Consider the following 20,087-nt stretch of genomic DNA (forward strand, 5'->3'; position numbering starts at 1 on the left):
TATGTTGGGTTCTTAACCACTTTAATTGTTTGTCTTGGAAGGAGGCATTTGTGAATCATGTAATTTTTTTTGTCTTGTAGGTCTGGATCTGAGATATAATATTTTAACTGATGTTGGAGCAGAATACATTGGAAATCTACTGCAGGTATGCCTTTAGGTTGTGATGGGCACACATGCATGATTACATTAAGAAAGCGGCTACAGTATTAATTGTATTAGTATTACATTAATCACTTTTTTTCTTTTACGTGGAAAAAAGTCTTAAGACAGGAGTTGCAGTTTTATTCCTAGAGCTAGCAAGTGCTAATGGGCAAAGTAAAAGGAGAAGTACATTCTTTGTAACTTTGTCGTTCAGGGAAAAGGATAAGTATTTGTGAATCAAAAACACACCCTCTCCTGAGTGCTGGCAGTTTTTCCGTTACTTTTTGTTATAAGTAGTCTTGTCTCCTATGCCATTTATAGCTCACTGCAATTCCACAGCCCGTGCACCAAAAGCTCCAAAAGAAATTACTTGGAAATTACTGCTCTAACTCAGTGTCATGAGAACTCCTAATAGCCTTAGGGGCTCTGCTGAGATCTAAATCAGGCCCTTATTGTGCCACAAAGTTCTAGAATAGTATTGCAGGGTCACCCTCCACTGAGATGAAAATCATTGTTAATTGGAATTAGTTGTGGAGAGTGGATTTCTGGAGCAACTCCTGAGAAAAGAGCTAGAGCAACGATCTCAAGTCTCGTAGGCAACAAAATCCCACAAGAAGATGCCATATTAGAGGAGGGCATTTAATGTGTTCGGGATTGGCTTCTTGGATGGCTCTAATTCCAGGATTCCTTTGAAACTCAGCAACATTAACTTAGTGATGGATGTTGGGTATGCAGTTTACCTCAGTGTTTTGTGTGGATTCCTCCTATAGGAGAAAATGAAAAAAGACTTAAAGTGACTGTATTTTTCTGCAATGGTTAAATGAAAAAGCAGTGAAGCAACTATTTTTTGGTGTGCTATAATGAATACATCCTGTATACTGTGAATGATTTTTTCTTAAAATATGAGCTTATATGACTTATCCTTTAGAGTTACAAGTTGATCAAAGGTGACAATTGTTTCTTGATAAATTTAAGCATAATCATTTGAGTTATGAATTCACATTCATGAGATTAAAAATTATTCTCTAAGATTAAAAAGAGAAACTGGGATAACAGCTGTTAAAGAAGTGCTATCTTAGTATGCAAATTACGTTCCTAGTAGGTAAAATCCACAAATAAAACATTCCTGTATTAAAATCCATATAGAAAAGTTAAGTTCTTTGCGTTTGTTGAGTCAGCTCATTCCCTCGATGTTTCTCAATCGGGCTTTTGGGCCAAACACAGTACGGAGACTGCCTTAGTAGAGGTGACTGACAACATCAGGATGGCACTGGATAATGGTCAGGCAGCACTTTTGGTGCTGCTTGACCTCTCAGCAGCATTTGACACTATCTCCCAGCAGATTCTGTTGGTGAGGTTACAGGGGTTGGGAATTAAGGGACCCGCTCTGAAATGAGTGACTGATTTTTTAACTGATAGAACACAGACAGTCACCCTGGGCCCTTTTAAATCTGCCCCTTCCCGGGTTACCAAGGGGGTCCCTCAGGGCTCATGTTTGAGCCCGACTCTTTTTAACATCTATATGACCGCTTTGGCGAAATTTATGAGAAGTTTGGGTTTTAATCCCATTTCTTATGCAGATGATACCCAACTCCTCCTTACCTTTGACAAAAATAGATCTGATATCCAACATATCTTCTCCCAGGGCATGATGGCTATTGCCTTTTGGATGCAAAGTAATTTCCTCCAATTAAACTCTGAAAAATCTGAGATTATGCTGTTTGGAGGTGCCGCCATTTGCTGGTCCCCTACTTGGTGGCCTGAGGAGTTGGGTAAAGCCCCTACTCCTAAAGAAGAGATAAAAAATCTTGGCGTTAAAATCGATCAAAAGCTCACTTTAGATGCCCATGTCAACTCAACGAGTGGCACCTGCTACTGTGTTCTGGGTCTACTCAGGAGAATCTTTCCCTTACTTCCTCCTGCGACTAGGAAAACATTGATACAGGCTTTGATCATGAGTAGAATCGATGACTGTAATGCTCTGCTTCTTTCGACCCATGAAGCCTCCTTAAACAAACTGCAGGTTGTGCAGAACACGGCGGCCCGCCTAGTTACGGGAGCTCCGCCCAGGACTCTCTCCGTGCCCCGTTTGACTAAGCTCCACTGGCTTCCAGTGAGGAAAAGAGTGAAATTTAAGATAGGCTGCATGGTCTTTAAGGCCTTAAACAGTCTCAGTCCGTCCTATCTCTCTAGCAAAATAACTACTTACACTCCTCTACGCTCTGTTAGTTCAGGATCTAAATGTTTACTTTCAATCCCCAAAATCAAAAAATCGCGTACTGGCGGTAAAGCTTTTTCTTATCTGGCTCCGGTTTTCTGGAATGAACTACCACAACATCTCTGTGCTGACATGACTATCTTTCATTTCAGAAAACTCCTTAAAACCTATTTCTTTTAATCAGCTCGCCGATGCAGTAGGACTGTTACAAGCGCAAAGATACCCCTCGGCGTGATTCAGCGCTATATAAAATCATAAATCAATCAATCAATCAAGTTCAATTGATCAAATATTCATCCTCGTTGAACAAACAAATAGATTTCTTCTTTTCAATCCATCATAAAGCGGGAGCCATAATGTAGTATCCAAAATAGTTTTAGTGTTATTCTTTAGACATCACAATCCAGCCTAGCCAACACATTTTGTCCTGAGGAGGACTTCATCAGGGCTGTAATTTAAACATACCTGGACATTCTTAAAAATACAAATATGCAATCACTATACAATTTAAACACATATTAAATCACATAACAGAAACCTTATGACTCCCCAAATCCTCAACCAATATACAGTTGTAAAAAGACTTCCTATACAAAAATATGTACATAATCCACTTTAACCTGCAATATATGATTACAAAAGACATCCTATACGTGAATGGTTCTATATGACATTTCAAATCAATCCCTCATGACCAATACCCCAAGCTAACTGGATGTCCTAAGTGATGTACAACCTCATGTTCTGAGAGATACTTCTATTAAGTTATACATTTAAGGAGAAGCTGCGAGGCCTCTAAGAACATGTGTCGCTCCTATGGACTCCTACTTCATAGAGTGAATACATCACAGTTAACTCACTTGATAAATCCCTGTGTTAACATTCAGGATTTACGGTAGACGAGAATACTAATGTCATCGTAGAATACCCACTCCCAAGTGGATTCTAAAAATAGGATAAAAAGCCCCATAACTGTTATATCCTATTCACACTAATTTGTCAGTCAGTCGGTAAACTTTATTCGGTTTTGACAACTATAAAAGTAGCACAAAAATACATAAAATATATAAAAAGACATAATCATATTAAATGATCATTAAACACATTATGCACTGACCATATCAAACAGTCTGAAAATTGATGTCCTTATTTAGGTCGTCATATGTACATCAGACAACTTATATTAAAAACAATAATTAACATTTTCAGTTTATATCCTCCAATACCCAGTCAATGCATAGAAACTCTATGTTCATTCAGGTTACATTAAAAACTGTGGCCATAAAAATAAAAAATAATAATAAAGTGCAGGTGCCATCTGAAATTTCAAAAATTAGTAACCTTTATAAAGAATGTTTGTCTTGTAAGGGATTTTTTTTAGCCTAGAATGCAGTACTTTTCCTAATGTTCAATACCTTCAAACTGATCTTAATGGTTACAATAAAGGCTATAGCCATACAATACATTTAAAGTGCAAAGTGCCACCTGATAGTACAGAAATGAATGACCTTTAAAATGTTTATCCTAAAAGGAGAACTTTAGCATAAAGTGCAATACTGAATATGAAAATTAATCATTTCCCTACTAAGCTTCGTGATCGCACTGCAGCAGAGATACATTTATAAATCATTTGACATATATATTCTGTTTTGGAGAAGCTGAAGGTAAAGTAACGCAGGCTTACATTTCCTAATATTCAACACCCTTAATAGTGAAATTATAAGATCTCTTTTGAGTTTAGAGTATAACTGGCCGAAAAAAAGGAAGTGCAGCATATTCTGGGATGAGTTAGAATCACATGAGCATTGATCCAAGTGAGAGTTGCAATATATTTTACTGGGGTAAGAGACCAGTAGATGAGCAGTACTAAATCTAAATCTAATAAGATAAAATCTTTGAGAGTGACCAAAAGAGGAGTACAAGAGGTATGGCTCTATTAGTTTTGTACTAACCAGGGGTAACTAATCAACTACACGCTTCTTACCCAACTCACATTCATTTATTATGGACCATCTACAAATATTGAGCTCTACCATTACACACACTTCAAAATATTCAAACCCTCTGATATCTTTCTCAAACATCATCCTCATGCACTCAAAAATGTAGGGCCTAATTCCGAGTGGAGCACCAAACCTGTGGTGGAGGTGCGGTTGCTTCTGGGATCGCTACACTGGCAGTCCGACTGCCGTATTACAACTACAGCATTCAGACCGCCAAAGGACTGCAGCAACCACCGAGGATCCATGATCCCTGGCAGTGGCGTGGTGGTCTGAGGTCACAATATGCTTGGTGGTGCCGCTGCGGCACCACCAAGCATATTACACCACCAGCGGTATCATGGCAGTGCTCACACCATGAAAATGCTGGCAGTGAGGAAACAAATGGGGCCCTACAGGGCCGCCTATTATTGCCTCTGGGCTGGGGATACATGCAGGAGCGCACATGGTGTGCCCCCCTGTGTGAATGCACCCCCTTTCCTGCCCTGCATTGTCTTACAGTCCGTGCTATGCAGGAACAGGCTTTGGCACTCCCATTGCGGTGCCTTTCAAATAGGCACCGCTGGTGGGCCACCAAAGGACCTTCCTCCAGACCACGGGGAAACTTGTAATCTGGCGGGTGGCCGGCGGTTGAGTTTTGCAGTGTGGGAGTGGGGTGCTGGCTTAGTGACCCACTGCCAAACTCGTAATCAGGCCCTTAATATATACATTCATGTTCTATGCATCCATAAATCGACTTTAATCTTATATCTTCCCCAAAGTGAAACTTTATTAAGCTGTGTCATTGCACACACAACAAAATATGTTAACCCTCTGATATCCCTCCCAAACATAATTATCCTACACTCAAGGTTGGAACTTAATGTCCACATTGATTTTTCATGCAACCATATATTGACTACCACTTTAAAATTTACCAGCAGCAGCAAACACACCGTACTTCATACTTGTTAGCAAACCCCAATCCCATGTCTTCAACAAAGTATGTTTTACTCCATTACATATACCTATATATTATCAATTTATAAACAGCCATGATGGTACAGACTCACACACAACAAACCCTCTCATTTCCCATTATTTTTACTGGGATTATTCCATCAATCACTGACCTGCAAAGATTAATAAGCACAGCATGGCACCGATATGGATGTTCCTCATAAAGAAACTGTGTGAGGAGCTCTCTAATTAAAGGGTGTCTCTTTCAATCAGTGCTTCATAAAATGTGAATCACCCAATCATGTCTCATTGTCATCCTAGCTTTGCATACGACCGCAGTTAATCACCACAACCCTTTTTCATGTCTGGTGAAAAGGAACATTAGACTTCAGTTCCTGTATCGAGCTCTTTGCTTGCAGAGTGTCTCACCCTATCAAAGCATCTTAAAATTAAAACTGCGCAATCCCATGTCCATATTCTCGTGGCCTTTCATGCATCAGTTGCCAATGACTGCAACTCTTTCTTCTACATGGCGAATAGTAGCATTCGAAACATATTAACTCCAAACATGGTAATCCTACACTAATGTTTCTCATACTTAAAACCCCCAAGCAATGTATCCTATCAGGACACTTAAAATTTGAAACCAACGAATCCTTCGGCATGAGCAATTTAAGCATGCTACAGCACCGACATGAGGATTCTCGTAGTCGGGAGCTGAAATGTAATGTACAGACTTGCTTAATCCCTACATCGTAGATGTCACAGATAACACCACATTATTGCTATCATTATAGCCGGTAAATATCCAGTGACTCATCGACTCATCGCTATCTCGCAACCAGTGTGTAGTATCATTATCAACACATTGGCTCCAATTTAGGGTTCCACTGTGTTTTGGCCCTAATCACGGCTTAAAGAGCCACGAGCACTGTCTCCAGTCAATACTTCTCAATCATTGGATGCCGTTATCAAAGCAGACCCATTGTTATTACCCAGTCATTAGTGCCATCTTAATACCATCTTAATACCGGCAGTAAGTTCCACAATGGTCCAGCTCTAATCGTTGCTTAATGAAGCACAAGCATTATGCCAGAACAGTACATCTTAAGGCTAAAATGTGCCAGACCTTTTGTACCATTATCCAAGCAGGTCTTTTCATATTGTCCAATCATTAACCTGTTTCACTTCATCACGATCACTGTAACCTATCCGAACGTCCCAAAATTCAAAGCCACCAATCCGAGCTCTGTGCAATAGGCGCACACTCTGGCACTGATGCAAGAACTTTTGTGTTCGAGAGCTGTGCCGACTTAGTTCCTCACAATTGATCACACTTAAACGGTGCATTCCAGAAGTGTCCTATCTACATAGATGTTCATTGCACTCTAATTGACCGCCATATCGCTACCAGGTACTCTGTGTACACTCACCACATCTTATACTTTAGTAGGGTCAACCTTCTGTTGTCACTATCAAGGCTGTTTATTTCATATTACCCAATCGCAAATCCACTGTTATAAGACCAACAGGAGATAATATAGGACTGGCTAAGCTACTTTTGCCCCGCCTGTCCAATTATGAGACATATTTCCATGAGGATTAAGAGCAGAGCATAGTACCCAAGCCATTAGCGGCTAAGACACTAGTAGTGACCACCTCCATCCCTTCCATAGGAAAACATGTATATAATCTCCAAACAGGTAGTACTGTTGCATGTTACAGCACAACAATTTGTAAATGCAAAAGGAACACCCAGATCCAATTTCTCATTACAGTCATGTCATCAGAAGTCCCATAACCAGCTGCCATACTTCTTTTTTTTAAATCTGCCCTCAACTATGTTAGTTTATCTAGACAATATGATGTACAATCTGCATCAGGGTATTTAATACTGTAAAACAACAAACCAATTAGCACCTTTACATTTTCTATAGTGAGCTCCACCACACCCAGTGCATTAACTTTCATTTCATTTATTGGTGTTTTCCAGAAAATGTGTGCATCTGGGCATGGGAAGGGAGCACATCCCAATTGGAAGGGTGGAGGGGAAGGGGTTTCTCTACAAGGATCAAATACTTTCACTTGGCCAAACAAAAATGTATATTTACAAATGGCCAGATTTCTCAGATTTACAAATGCAACTGGTGCAAGTTCCTCATGCATACATTTTTTGTATGTGTGTAGTCTTCAAAAACTATGACGGCCACTGATGTCCAGGGACATTCCAGGTATTCGTCCAGAATGCCATAAAGTAGGAAATTTACCATAAATGCTGTAATCCTCCGTGAGAACATTTTTTGCTATTTTCCCTCTTTCGAGCCTTCCAGTGTGTATACTACCACGTAATATGAGCCGTCCTTAAACATAGCTAATTATAAATGTGTGTTTTATAATATTGTGTTGACTTTCCAAGAACACATTTGCAGCTGAATTTGTGATTTTTGGAACTGACTGGCTGAATGTTACCTCTGCAGATGGGACTGGTGCTTATGGAATTTCTGTTAGAATGGTGGAATTTCCAGTTACAAATTTCGTGTTTGGGGCGGGTTTTCTGGTGTACCACAGTATCTCCCTACAAAAGCAGGTAAACGCTCACAAATGTATAGGTTTTAGTTATTCACTTACCCTTTGCGGCTATTTTAGTACCTTGGATATATTTCAAATTTTCTCTTCTTGAGGGTACGCAATCCTGGAATCTACGACTGTTATAGTAACTAAATGCATGGTTGAAAACCTGCCCCATAGATGGTAAGGATCCTGCATGAACACGTTTGTCCTTTTCCTCATTTTCGCCTTAACGTGAAGTGTTGAATACCATGCTCCTAATTACATAAGGAAACTGCCACATGATTTGAGAATACTTTAGTTTTCCTTTTTTTAATGTGTGCTTATAAAATAAAATAAGTTGGCATCTTTCACAGAATGCTGTAACTGGTGTCTTGTTCTCTTTAACTGCCTTCCATTATTGAGGGTACATTTTACCAGCAGTTTTAATATTTTGAAATGGCTTCAACCATTCTTTCTGGGAAATATCTGTGATATTTTGTAGTGGGCTAGAACATCTGACAATGAATTAATACAGGATATAAGTCACAAAGATTTACTGTTGAGCAGGTTTGGAGGTGCCTGGCTACCCCACTTGCTAATACAGCATTTACAAAGATTTCGACGGGAATAACTGGGGGTGCCTCGATCACTCTCTGAGATGCTCACTTGCAGCTGGTAGATTCTCTGGGTAAGTCCAGTTTGCGCCCTGTGTAAAACGTTGTGAGTTTGGTATACACCTGACTTCTGTTCTCTGACTATGGATTCTAATTTAGTAAGTCATTTTTTTTCAGGCAACGCCAGCATTGTCCTACCTAAATCTTATGTGTAATGACATTGGTCCTGATGGTGCCGAATTCATCGCACGAGCACTGCACGTAAGGATTCTTCTCTATCCAGGTTTCATTTTTGTGTACATTATTTTACATACAGTGTTTTCTGAAAGAAATTAGTATATTGAGGTGTAGAGAAATCAAATATTGATTGGTCAGTGATCAGTCTTAGAATTACCAAACAACTGCATTTGTATTGTTTTTTTTACCACTCTTGCAAACAAATGACATTTTTGTTCCACTGTTTTTATATAGATGTTGGATTAAAGGTGACTAGGCTGTCCTACAGTTTCGAGGTGTTGTTGAGCAAAAAGCAACTTAGTCCAAAGTTGTGCAGAATAAAATGCAAATTCAGAGGTTATACATGTAATACTTCACCCACTTCCTCACGGATGGCATAAAAGCTGCACTAAGAGCCATACTACCAGCAAACATGTTCTCCTTTAATATAGACTACATTCGAATTGTATTAATTTGGGTTTCTTTAGGGCTAGATGTACAATGCTTTTTTTCAGCTCGCAAAGGCCGATGCGACCTGGATAAAGCATTTTTAAATGTAGAAAGCCCTATTTGCGATTCGGTAAGCTATTACCGAATCACAAATTGGGTTTGCGAGTCGCTATTAGGAAGGAGCGTTCAAAGGACATCACTTCCTAATAACAAGTCGCAGGGGCATTTATAAATATTTTGCGACCAAAATGTGGTCACAAAACTTTGATACTTCACCGACTGCGTGAAGGAGGTGGTAACCCATTCGTTAACGGGAAGGGGTCCCCTTGGAACCCCTTTCTGAATGTGGCGCCAGCATTTTTTAAGAGCAGGCAGAGGTCCCACTGACCACTGCCTACTCTTAAAAAATAAAAAGGAAACTTTAAATTTTTTTTAAAGGCATCCCATATTGCTTTAAGGAAAACAGCTTGCATTTCAAAGTAAAAAACTGCTTTATTCAACAAACATTTGCAATGCAGTAGGTCTTGCATTACTAATTGTTTAAGATACTGGCGTTGCAAATAGTAAAGCTGTACCGCAAGTTGCTCCTAGAGATCCATAGTGAGCAGGGCACCAGCACTGCATGTCTCCGTGCAGCACCGCATGCTGCTCCTGGAGGTCCCTAGTGAGCAAAGCACCAGCACTGCATGTCTACTTGCTGTACCGCAAGCTGCTCCTAGAGGTCCCTAGTGAGCAGGGCACCAGCACTGTATGTCTCCGTGCAGTACCGCAAGCTGCTCCTAGAGGTCTCTAGTGAGAAAGGTACCTGCTCTGCATGTCTAGTTGCAGTACCCCAAGCTGCTCCTAGAGGTCCCTAGTGCGCAAGGCACTAGCACTGCTTGTCTCGGTGTAGTATCGCAAGCTGCTCCTAGAGGTCCCCAGAGAGCAAGGCACATCACTGCATGTCTTGGTGCAGTACCGCAAACTGCTCCTAGAGGGCCCTATTGAGCAAGGCACCAGCACTGCATGTCTCGGTGCAGTACCGAGAGATGCTTCTAGAAGTCCCTAGTGAGCAAAGCACCAGCACTGCATGTCTCGGTGCGGTACTGTAAGCTGCTCCTAGAGGTCCCTAGTGAGCAAGGCACCAGCACTGCATGTCTCGGTGCAGTACTGAAAGCTCCTCCTAGCGGTCCCTAGTGAGCAAAGCACCAGCACTGCATGTCTAAATGCAGTACCGCAAGCTGTTCCTAGAGAGACTACCTAAGCGAAACAGTATACAGCTGCTTGAAATATAAGCAATTATATGTTTAAATTCGTAAGGCTGTGGTAACATCAATGGACAGCTGACGAGCCACTTTAACAAAACAAGCACGTCCATGTTCAGGTAAAAGAAAAGAATGTCTGCCATTATCCCATCTGCAAAAAGAACAGTTGATGGACAGAATGTAGAACAATGTCATACATTCACCCCAGTACAGAGATCTGGGCCTAAATCCATTGTTTGTCTGCTCACCATGCCATTCTAGTTTGGAGCCAGCCATATGCAACTCAGTCTTTACCCTGTGCCTCATGGGAACAGTCCAGCCCGAACAGCCAACCGTCCATCAATTGTGTGTCTTTTGCCTTCTCGCCCTAAGTGCGCCGGGTATGCCCAGACGTGGGTCCCGGGCTCACTGTGCCACTGGAATCAAGCTATCCTGGCTGAAGATGGGTGAAACCCCGAAACCGGTCCTAGGATGCTTGTTTCCGGTCCAGGGAGGACCTGGCTTGGCAGTTCGGGCTGGACTGTTCCCATGAGGCACAGGGTCAAGAATGATTTGCATATGGCCAGGTCTAAACTGGGGTGGCATGGTGAGCAAAAGAATGATGTATTTAACCCAGATCTCTTGACTGGGGGTGAATGTTTTGATTTGTTCTGCATTCCGTCCTTCCATTCTGTGTCTTTTATTATCCCATCTGAGGCAGCCTTGCTGCTTAAATAAAACAAAAGTGTTGAGAGAGAGAGAGAAAGCGAGTGTATCCTGCCTGCAGGCAGAAGAAAGCCAATTAAGAAAATAGTGCTCCCAGGGTCTAATTAAAGCATACGTGTAACAACCGAAGTTAAAGGGCCCATGGTACCTCGTTTGGTCACATATGGTACTGCACCCTGCAGAAGATATGGTAAATCCACCCTACCCATAATGCATTGCATGCAAGACAGTACTAGGAGTACATTCAAATAGCTATGTCCATATATACAATTAGTAGCTTTGAAATGTGACAAAATAATTATTACATTAATTTCGGATTAGGTTGTACTCTGTGTGGGGCTCATGAAGGGAAATTTATAGACTGTCTCATATAAATGTAAGTTGTTCTAGTGAGTGAAGTTACCACGGCCAGCTTTCTTAGGACCAAGTGTGTGTCCTGCCTGAAGCCTTTTAAGAAAATAGTGCCTTGAAACTGTAATTAAAACCTAGGGAGTAACAACACATGTAACAGTGGGTGTTCTCATGGGAGGTTACAAGAAGAGACAAGGGTATACCAAGGAGGCATTTCCAAGCCTATTGACCAATGTAAAGCCACCATTTACAAAGGAGAGGGACAGAAGCCAATTAAAAAGATGGGTGGAAAGTCGGTGGAGCTTTATGTCCATATCCTGAATACAGCATGTCTCGAAGAGACAACGCAAGCGCTGCCTAGGTGAGACCTAAAAAGCAGTCTCAGACGTCGTGGTCTGCTGACCCCAGCACACCACCATCCCTGTGTGTGCTTTCCATTCCCAATGGGTCGCAAATTTCAACCTGCTTCATGAATATTAATGAGGCAGATCCCATGCGACCTTTTGGAAATCGCAAACATTGTAAAACATAGTGTCGTACATAGCTGTTTGCGATTTTCTAATAGCGAATTGTATGTACAATTGTTTTGTTTTTTAAGTGTCTAGTGTGCCATGCTTGGCAATATAATTGTAGGTTAAACCTATTTTTACACTACTCTGCCACCGCCACAGTAGCTTCTTTATGCTTGGCTGCAGCTTGCGAATAGACAGGATCCGTTCTGGTAGAGGGGATACTCTGGAGCCTCTTGTACCTTGATCTATAAAGAATGGTGTAACGGCATAGACATGTATGGAGTAAACCAGCCTTACCAACAACTGCTCTCACCATATGTGCAACCTGGTGCTGTACCTATTCACAGAGAAGGATGTATGAGGGTCGCCTCGGACAAACTCAGGGAAGCTGTAAAATAAAGATAGCGGCCAAGGGCTCGTTACAAGTGCCACGGAAAATCCGCTGTTAACTCTGCCTCCCTGAAGTTATCGATACTGGGAATACAAGTAACTTTGGGAGGTGGAGTTTGTAGCTGGTGAAGATTGTTACCCAGAAGTTCTCCAAAGAAATAAGGAATTACAAAATAAATCAGAGATTTCACAGCCGAGTTCCCGGTAATCCCTCCTTTCCCATGGTTCTGGAGATTTCACCAGGTTCAAGCAGGTGTGAAAGGGAGAAAAACTGAGGGTCCATGGTTAATTTGCAAACCTCATAATTCCAGTGGGGAGCATAACAAGAATTACTGGCCATATCAGAAGTAAAGGACAACGCTTAAGAAGTTTCCGAAGAGTTAGACTTTGTCAGAGGTAATTTAGAGAGGTGTACCAGATAGTAGCTCTAAGGACAGCCTAAAAATGCACCTGCACCCCAATCTTCATGACAAACATAGTATCAACCATAATACTTGTGAAAACGTTTCAATATTTGCCAAGGTGATGGTTAGAATGCTGGTACTAACACTGTTGTCTGCATGCTTTTTAGGGTCAGTAGCTGGGACATGACACACAGTGATAATGGGTGTGTGTTTATTTGCCTTTGGCAGGTGAGACTAGCAAATCGAGTGCAAATAGCATTACTGCCAGCACGCGGTAAGGGTAAGGCATTAATAGTGTTTAATTGCTCTCCCCTTGCACCCTTAATTGCACGGTGTGGAAATAACAACAGTTAAAGCCGAAAAGTAAGAGGGCAGAAGAAGATAACACCCATCTTGCTGAAGAGAAGCAATTCAAGAGGACCTCAGTTGGCTTTGTGTTTTTATGCCTTTACTGGCACTGCCTCTGCTTGCTACCGAGCCCTGCAAATAGAAGATTATGCGTATAATGTTTGCCATCTTGTCCTTACTAAAAACCTAATCTGACTCTGCTTAGTGGTTATGAAAATCCCAATTTTTTAAAACTTTATATTTATTCTTTCTGAAAATGAAACAATTTATTTCTCATTTTTTCTCTTTTGCTGTTATAAAAAAGAAAGTATAGATATGAACATAATGGGTGTGTCCATGATCACATATTGGAACTCAGGACTACTGAATATAATCACAGTAAAAAGTCTACTGTCCCTTTGCAGTGCAGGACTGCAGGCAACAGACCCCCTCCTAAAATACCATATCTAAAAATGAGGATCTTGTATCTTAATTCCAAAAACATAGTTCTGATTTGAAAGTGGCCTTGTACAGTACACTGCTTGGGAGTTATCTTACAATAAGTTGTTGGTCAAACTTAAAGTATTATTTTAAATGCATTCGATTGGATACGTTTTGAACGTTCATAGTAAGAAATTAGTATGCATTTGACAAAATATCAGAGTAACTTTTCTAAGTGGAAAGTGGAAAATGGTAAACCAGCAGTATAAATATTCATAAATATTTATTAGGTTATATACATAAATGTACAATCCAGAAAACGTGAATTGAAGCTTCAGTTCATATCAAATCAAACTCTAAATATTTCTAAACATTCTACCAATCCTTCTAGATGAACGAATGCCTTCTAAAGATGTGTTTGATCTTTTACTGGCACTGTAAAGGCACAGCGGGATTCCGGCTTCGGTCCGAAGGACGTTTCCCATCTAGTGGAAGTAGCTACTGCGATTTCCCAAAGTGTTTCGACCTGTTCGGCTCTAAAGCGTGATCAAGAAGCTCCCATTAGAATATCGGGTTCAGAAAGGTGCTATGCTCCTGAAGAATGTTCTCTAAAGTGACTTTTAAATAGAATTCAGTTTTTTTAAACACTACAAGTATTATGAATCAGTGTATGTAATTTTTAATACTGTACCTAAGCACCAATGTTGGTTGTTTATGTGCACCTCTACTCTTTATTTTTTACAACCCACCATCTTGATCTCACTTGATCCTGTGTGCTGCTATTATTCCGTTGATATTCTATAACTCGCAGGTTAAATCATTCTGCGTCACAATAATTCCACACAAATTTACAAAACCTATTGTCCCCTTGCAGCCAAAATTTGTTAGGTGCTCACTCTAGTGCTTCATCTGTTTCCTAGCAAAATCCCCACACATCCAAATTCAGTGAAATCACATATCTGCATTGCATGCTCTTCAAATGCATCGTCAGCTCACGTCCTTGTAGCCAAAGACATTAATTCTGATGGATACATCTGCCAGTGGATTCCTTACCTTGTGAATATCCCCTGCGCCAGCATTCCACGGAATTTTTCTTCCCCAGCACTCCACGTCGACGTGGGCGACGTCATAATACATAGACTCCGTATGACGTCACCGGAGCCATAAGAGGCCCACGTCGGCGTGATGACGTCAGTTCCCTTTTTTCCGTGCCGTCGACGTGCAACGTTTTTTTCCAGTACTCCTGCTACTTTGTAGTTGTAAGGTGTTTCTGTTGCAAAATTCTGTAATGTCTGCGACGAGGAAGTCGGGCTTTAAGCCCTGTAGGGAATGTGGCGGACATATGTCCATGACGGATCCACATGAGGACTGTTTGTGGTGCCTTTCGTCGGACCACGATGTCGAAGACTGTGCATGCTGTAGGAGGATGAATCCTAAAGCATTAAAGGAAAGAAAGGCCAAGCTGTTTATGGCGAAGATCGGTAAGGAGAAGAGAGGGAGAAAGAAAGATAAATCGAGGGCGGCGGCGTCGACTTCGAGGTCGTCGAAGTCAAGGAGACATCATAAAAAAAGAAAACACTCTTCACTACGCCGGTCCTCGAAGAGCAGGAAGTCGAGGTCGACTTCACCTCGGCGTCATCGGAGTAAGGACATTTCACCTTCTCCTTCTCCCTCTAAGACTCCGGGAGGTTCTCCGTCTCCGAAGCGGGCTCCAGAGCATTCACCGGCGCAGTCCCCGACGCAGTCCCCGGTGCCGTCTCCGGATCGGGTGGAGTCGCATGTTTCGGATCAGGAACGGGAGGAAGAACCGACTCCGGCGCTTGAAGAATCTATGGCTCCGGTGGAGGACACTACGGCGCCGCAGCCAAATACTCCGCAGAGGGATGCAGGTTCAGTGCCTTATCCTCAGTTTCCTGCTCCAGGTACTGATTCTACTCAGTTCTTAAATGCCATGTATGGTATTTTTAATAGGGCGGCCTTCCCATCCGGAGCACCAACTGGTCCCGTGGGTCCCATGGCTTATACGTTGGGGGTGCCGCAGCATTATGCTCAGGCCCCCTTCATGCCCTTTCTGCCGATGGCGCCTTCGTGGCAGTTTCCGGCGCCGTCTGGGGTTCCGCCACGACTTCGGATGGATCGACCTGCTTCAGAGCCTTCCTCGACGCCGCTGCCGACTCCATCGGCGCCGCGTCCGGCGCCGCCGACTCCGTCTATGGTGCCGCTGACTCCAACACCTCTGGCTCCACCGACGCCGCGTACGACGTCGTCGACGCCGGCTCCCCGGATTCGATCGAGAAGGGAGGCCCAAAGGGTATTGGAAGAAGGAAGGTACAGAGAAGAGGTAGAGGAAGGTGAGGTGGACACATCCTCTGATGATTTTGAGGGCATACAAGAGGCTAGTGGCCTAGACACCACCCCAGAATGGGAGCACACATCGGCAAGATCCTCTTCACCACAAGAACTGGCTCCCTACCATACTGTTATCAAAAAGGCTGCAGAGCTGTTAGATTTACAGTTGCCCTCAGCAGAGTATAAATCGAACTTGTTGACAGAGGTTCTGCACTCTCCTACTTCCACTTCAGAGCCTTTACTGCCCTTTAATGAGGCCATCTTGGAGCCTGTTTTGGAGGTATGGCGGAAACCACTTGCTTCTCCGGCGGTTTCCAGACAGGTGGCGAGAAGGTATAGGGTGGCGCCTGGGGATCCGGATTTTCTATCTATACACACGTCTCCAGAGAGCCTAGTTGTGCAGGCATCCTGCTCGAAGCATGCTTCGGGGGCTTTCCCTCAGTCTCCCGCAGATAGGGAGTCTAAGAAGGTGGACCAGGCTGCTAAAAAGACTTTCTCTTCGGGGAGTATGTCATTAAAGTCTTCCAATGCCACGTGCTTGCTGGGGCGTTACGTGCACGCATTGATGGACTCAATGAAGACTTTGGCCCCTAAGCTGCCGGAGGGCGATAAGGCTTCCTTCTTGGAGGTGGTTACAGACACTCAGGCCGCTGCCAGACAGGTGATCCAGTCGGGATTGGATACGGCGGATTCGGTGGCAAGGATTATGGGCTCGTCCATAGCTGCAAGAAGGCAGGCATGGCTCCGTTCGTCGGGATTCTCCGTGGATGTTCAAGCCACATTAGTGGATTTGCCATTTGATGGGCAGAAGTTGTTTGGTGAAAAGGCAGATTCTGCTCTACAAAGATTTAAAGACAGCAGATTAACAGCAAAGTCTTTGGGTCTGCAAGCTCCTGCACAGGGTTCTGTATTTAGGAAATTTAGGGGCTTTGGAAGGTCATCTTTTCGCTCCTACCGACAGCCTCAGCAGCAACAGCAGCCGCAGCAACAGCAGAATCCCCTCTATAAATCCTATAGAGGGAGACAAAGGGGTCGGAGAGGTTTTGGACGCAACCCCTCTTCTTCTTCCTCCTCCTCTGCTCCCAATGAGGCATCAGGGAAGCAGCCCTAGATTCCCCATCCCGGATCATGTAAGACCTGTGGGGGGTCGGGTGTCCTACTTTCTACGGGGTTGGAAATCTGTTACGACAGACCTTTGGGTTTTGAACCTCGTAGAGACTGGGTACGCCCTTCCCTTTCGGGAGTTTCCTCCCCCTTACCCTCCTTGCGAAGGTTACTGCTCAGAGGACCATCTGCTTCGCCTTCAGAAAGAAATTCTAGCCTTGCTTCATAAGGGTGCAATAGAGGTGGTTCCGGAGCAGGAAAGGGGTCAGGGATGCTACTCCTGGTATTTCCTGATTCCCAAAAAGGACGGCAGATTGCGTCCAATCCTGGACCTCAGAATCTTGAACTTTTACCTGAAACAGGAGAAATTCAAGATGCTGACCCTTGCGCAGGTTCTTCAAGCGTTGCAGCAAGGAGACTGGATGGTGTCGCTCGAATTGCAGGACGCGCACTTCCATGTCCCAATCCTGAAGTCGCACAGGAAGTATCTCCGTTTTAGGGTTGGGTACCAGTTTGCGGTCCTCCCGTTTGGTCTTACTACCGCACCTCGAGTCTTCACAAAGGTGATGGCAGTGGTGGCTGCTCATCTCAGGAGGTCGGGGAATCCAGTTTTCCCCTACCTGGACGACTGGCTTCTGAAGGCAGAGTCCCCAGAGATGGTGCAGCATCATCTGCAGGTAACATCTCAGCTGTTATTCGACTTGGGTTTTTTGATCAATGTGCCCAAATCTCACCTGGTGCCCTCTCAACGCAACCTGTTTATAGGGGCGGTACTGGACACTACTGTGTGTCGAGCATTTCCTCCTCCACAAAGAATTCTCGACATTCAGGAGATGGTCCCTTTATTCCACAATGGAGCGGTTGTTCCAGTTCTGAAGGTCCTTCGCCTGCTCGGTCTGTTCGCTTCCTGCATTCTGTTGGTCAACCATGCACGCTGGCACATGAGGGCGCTCCAGTGGTGCCTCCGCAAGCAGTGGTATCAGCACAATGGGGATCTCAGGGAGTCGATCAAGATCTCCAGAGAAGCTGCAGCTGATCTATCTTGGTGGAGCGTGGAGGGCAATCTGTCGCAAGGAAAGCCCTTCCATCTGCCTCCATCGGTGGCCACAGTGATAACGGATGCCTCCACTTTAGGGTGGGGTGCTCATCTGGGGGATCTGGAGATCAAGGGTCTTTGGTCTCCAGAGGAAAGGTTGCTTCACATCAACCTTCTGGAGTTGCGGGCGATTCGTTTGGCGCTCAAGGCCTTCCACCCTTCCCTTCGCGTTCAGTCGGTTCAAGTCCTGACAGACAACACTACCGCGATGTGGTATGTCAACAAGCAGGGAGGAGTGGGGTCTCTTGGTCTATGCAGAGAGGCCATACGTCTATGGTCCTGGGCTCAGGACCATCAGATTTGTCTGATGCCAAATCATCTGGCCGGGGTGTTGAACGTACGTGCGGACAGTCTCAGTTGGCAGCTCTCCGCCGACCACGAGTGGAGGCTCCATCCGGAGGTGGTTCGTCACGTCTTTCGGACGTGGGGGACACATCGGGTGGACCTGTTTGCCACCCGCGAGAACGCGCACTGCCCGTCATTCTGCAGTCTCCAGTTTCCGATGCAGGGGGCGTTGGGGAACGCGTTTCAGTTGAATTGGGGCTCACAACTCCTTTACGCGTTTCCTCCCATATCCTTGATTCCTCGGGTTCTGAGGAAGATTCGCCAAGACCGGGCCCAAGTCATATTGGTCGCCCCGGATTGGCCAAGAAGGGTGTGGTATACAGATCTCCTCCACCTCTCCTCGTGCCCTCCGCTCCGTCTCCCTCTGAGGGCAGACCTCCTCTCGCAGTCGGAGGGGCAGGTTCTACACCCCCACCTCCAGAGCTTACACCTTCATGCCTGGAGATTGAACGGGGCAACCTGAGTTCTTTCTCTCTCCCACCTGATGTGGTGGACGTTATTTTATCGGCCAGGCGACACTCCACCAAGTCCATTTACTCCTACAGGTGGTCTAAATTTGTAAAGTGGTGTGGAGAGAGGTCCATTGACCCTTTAAAAGCCCATCTTTCTAATGTGCTCCAGTTTGCTCTTTGCTTGGCTCAGCAGGGCTGTGCTGTGGCCACGGTCAAGGGCTATCTTTCGGCCTTATCGGCTTTTCTATGCCTTCCGGATCAGCCGTCACTGTTTAAATCTCCGGTTGTTCTGAGGTTTATCAAGGGCCTTACAAACATATTTCCTCCCACTCCTTTTGTAATGCCACAGTGGGACCTTAATCTTGTTTTAACCTTTCGGATGGGGTCCCCATTTGAGCCTCTACATAGCTGTCCTTTGAGGCTGTTGTCCTTTAAGGTGGTTTTTCTTGTAGCCATAACCTCGGCAAGGAGGGTGAGTGAGCTCCAAGCTCTTAATTCTAGACCCCCTTTTCTTACATTACATGCTGAAAGGATGGTTCTTAGGACCAGGGCTGCCTTCCTGCCAAAGTTGTTACTCCGTTCCATTTGGGGCAGTCTATTACTCTCCCTGTTTTTTATCCACCTCCTCATCCTTCCAAGGAGGAGGAAAGACTCCATCGCCTGGACCCGAAGAGGGCTGTGAGTTTTTATCTGGACAGGACTAAAGACTTTCGTCTAGATGATCAACTCTTCATTGGCTACATTGGTCATTCGAAGGGTAGAGCGGTGCACAAGCGCACACTATCGAGATGGATCATCCTTGCCATCAAGATCTGCTACGCCCTGGCTGGTAAGACTCCTCCTGAGGGCATTAGAGCTCATTCGACTAGAGCAAAATCATCTACATCTGCTTTGGCCCGGGGTGTTCCTGTGGCAGATATTTGTAAAACTGCGACTTGGGCCTCCCTCCATACTTTCGCAAAGCATTATTGCTTGGACTCCGAGATGAGGAGGGAGGGCCACTTCGCGCGCTCTGTGTTGCAAGACTTTCTGGTATAGGAAGGTGGACACCCTCCTCCGGGAGTGGGGACTGCTGTGGGAATCTATTCACAAGGTGAGGAATCCACTGGCAGATGTATCCATCAGAAGAACAAGTTACTTATCTTCGGTAACGCTTTTTCTGGTGGATACAGTATCTGCCTGTGGATTCCTCACTGGTCCACCCGCCTCCCCGTTGTCCACCTTTGTATACCTTGAAAT

General features: G+C 44.2%; 1 protein-coding gene across 9 annotated transcripts in view; it reads left to right on the plus strand.

The window, feature by feature from the left end:
• LRRC34 (leucine rich repeat containing 34) overlaps positions 1-20,087 on the plus strand; it is a 341,237-nt gene that overhangs the window by 274,790 nt on the left and 46,360 nt on the right. For all 9 annotated transcript variants that reach the window (XM_085633736.1, XM_085633737.1, XM_085633742.1 and 6 more), the window contains 2 exons: positions 81-145; positions 8,640-8,723. In XM_085633736.1, the coding sequence (XP_085489862.1) occupies positions 81-145; positions 8,640-8,723 (149 nt within the window). The remainder of the gene's footprint in view (positions 1-80; positions 146-8,639; positions 8,724-20,087) is intronic.

Source organism: Triturus cristatus, chromosome 11 (genome assembly GCF_964204655.1).
Source record: "Triturus cristatus chromosome 11, aTriCri1.1, whole genome shotgun sequence".
Lineage (NCBI taxonomy): Eukaryota > Metazoa > Chordata > Amphibia > Caudata > Salamandridae > Triturus > Triturus cristatus.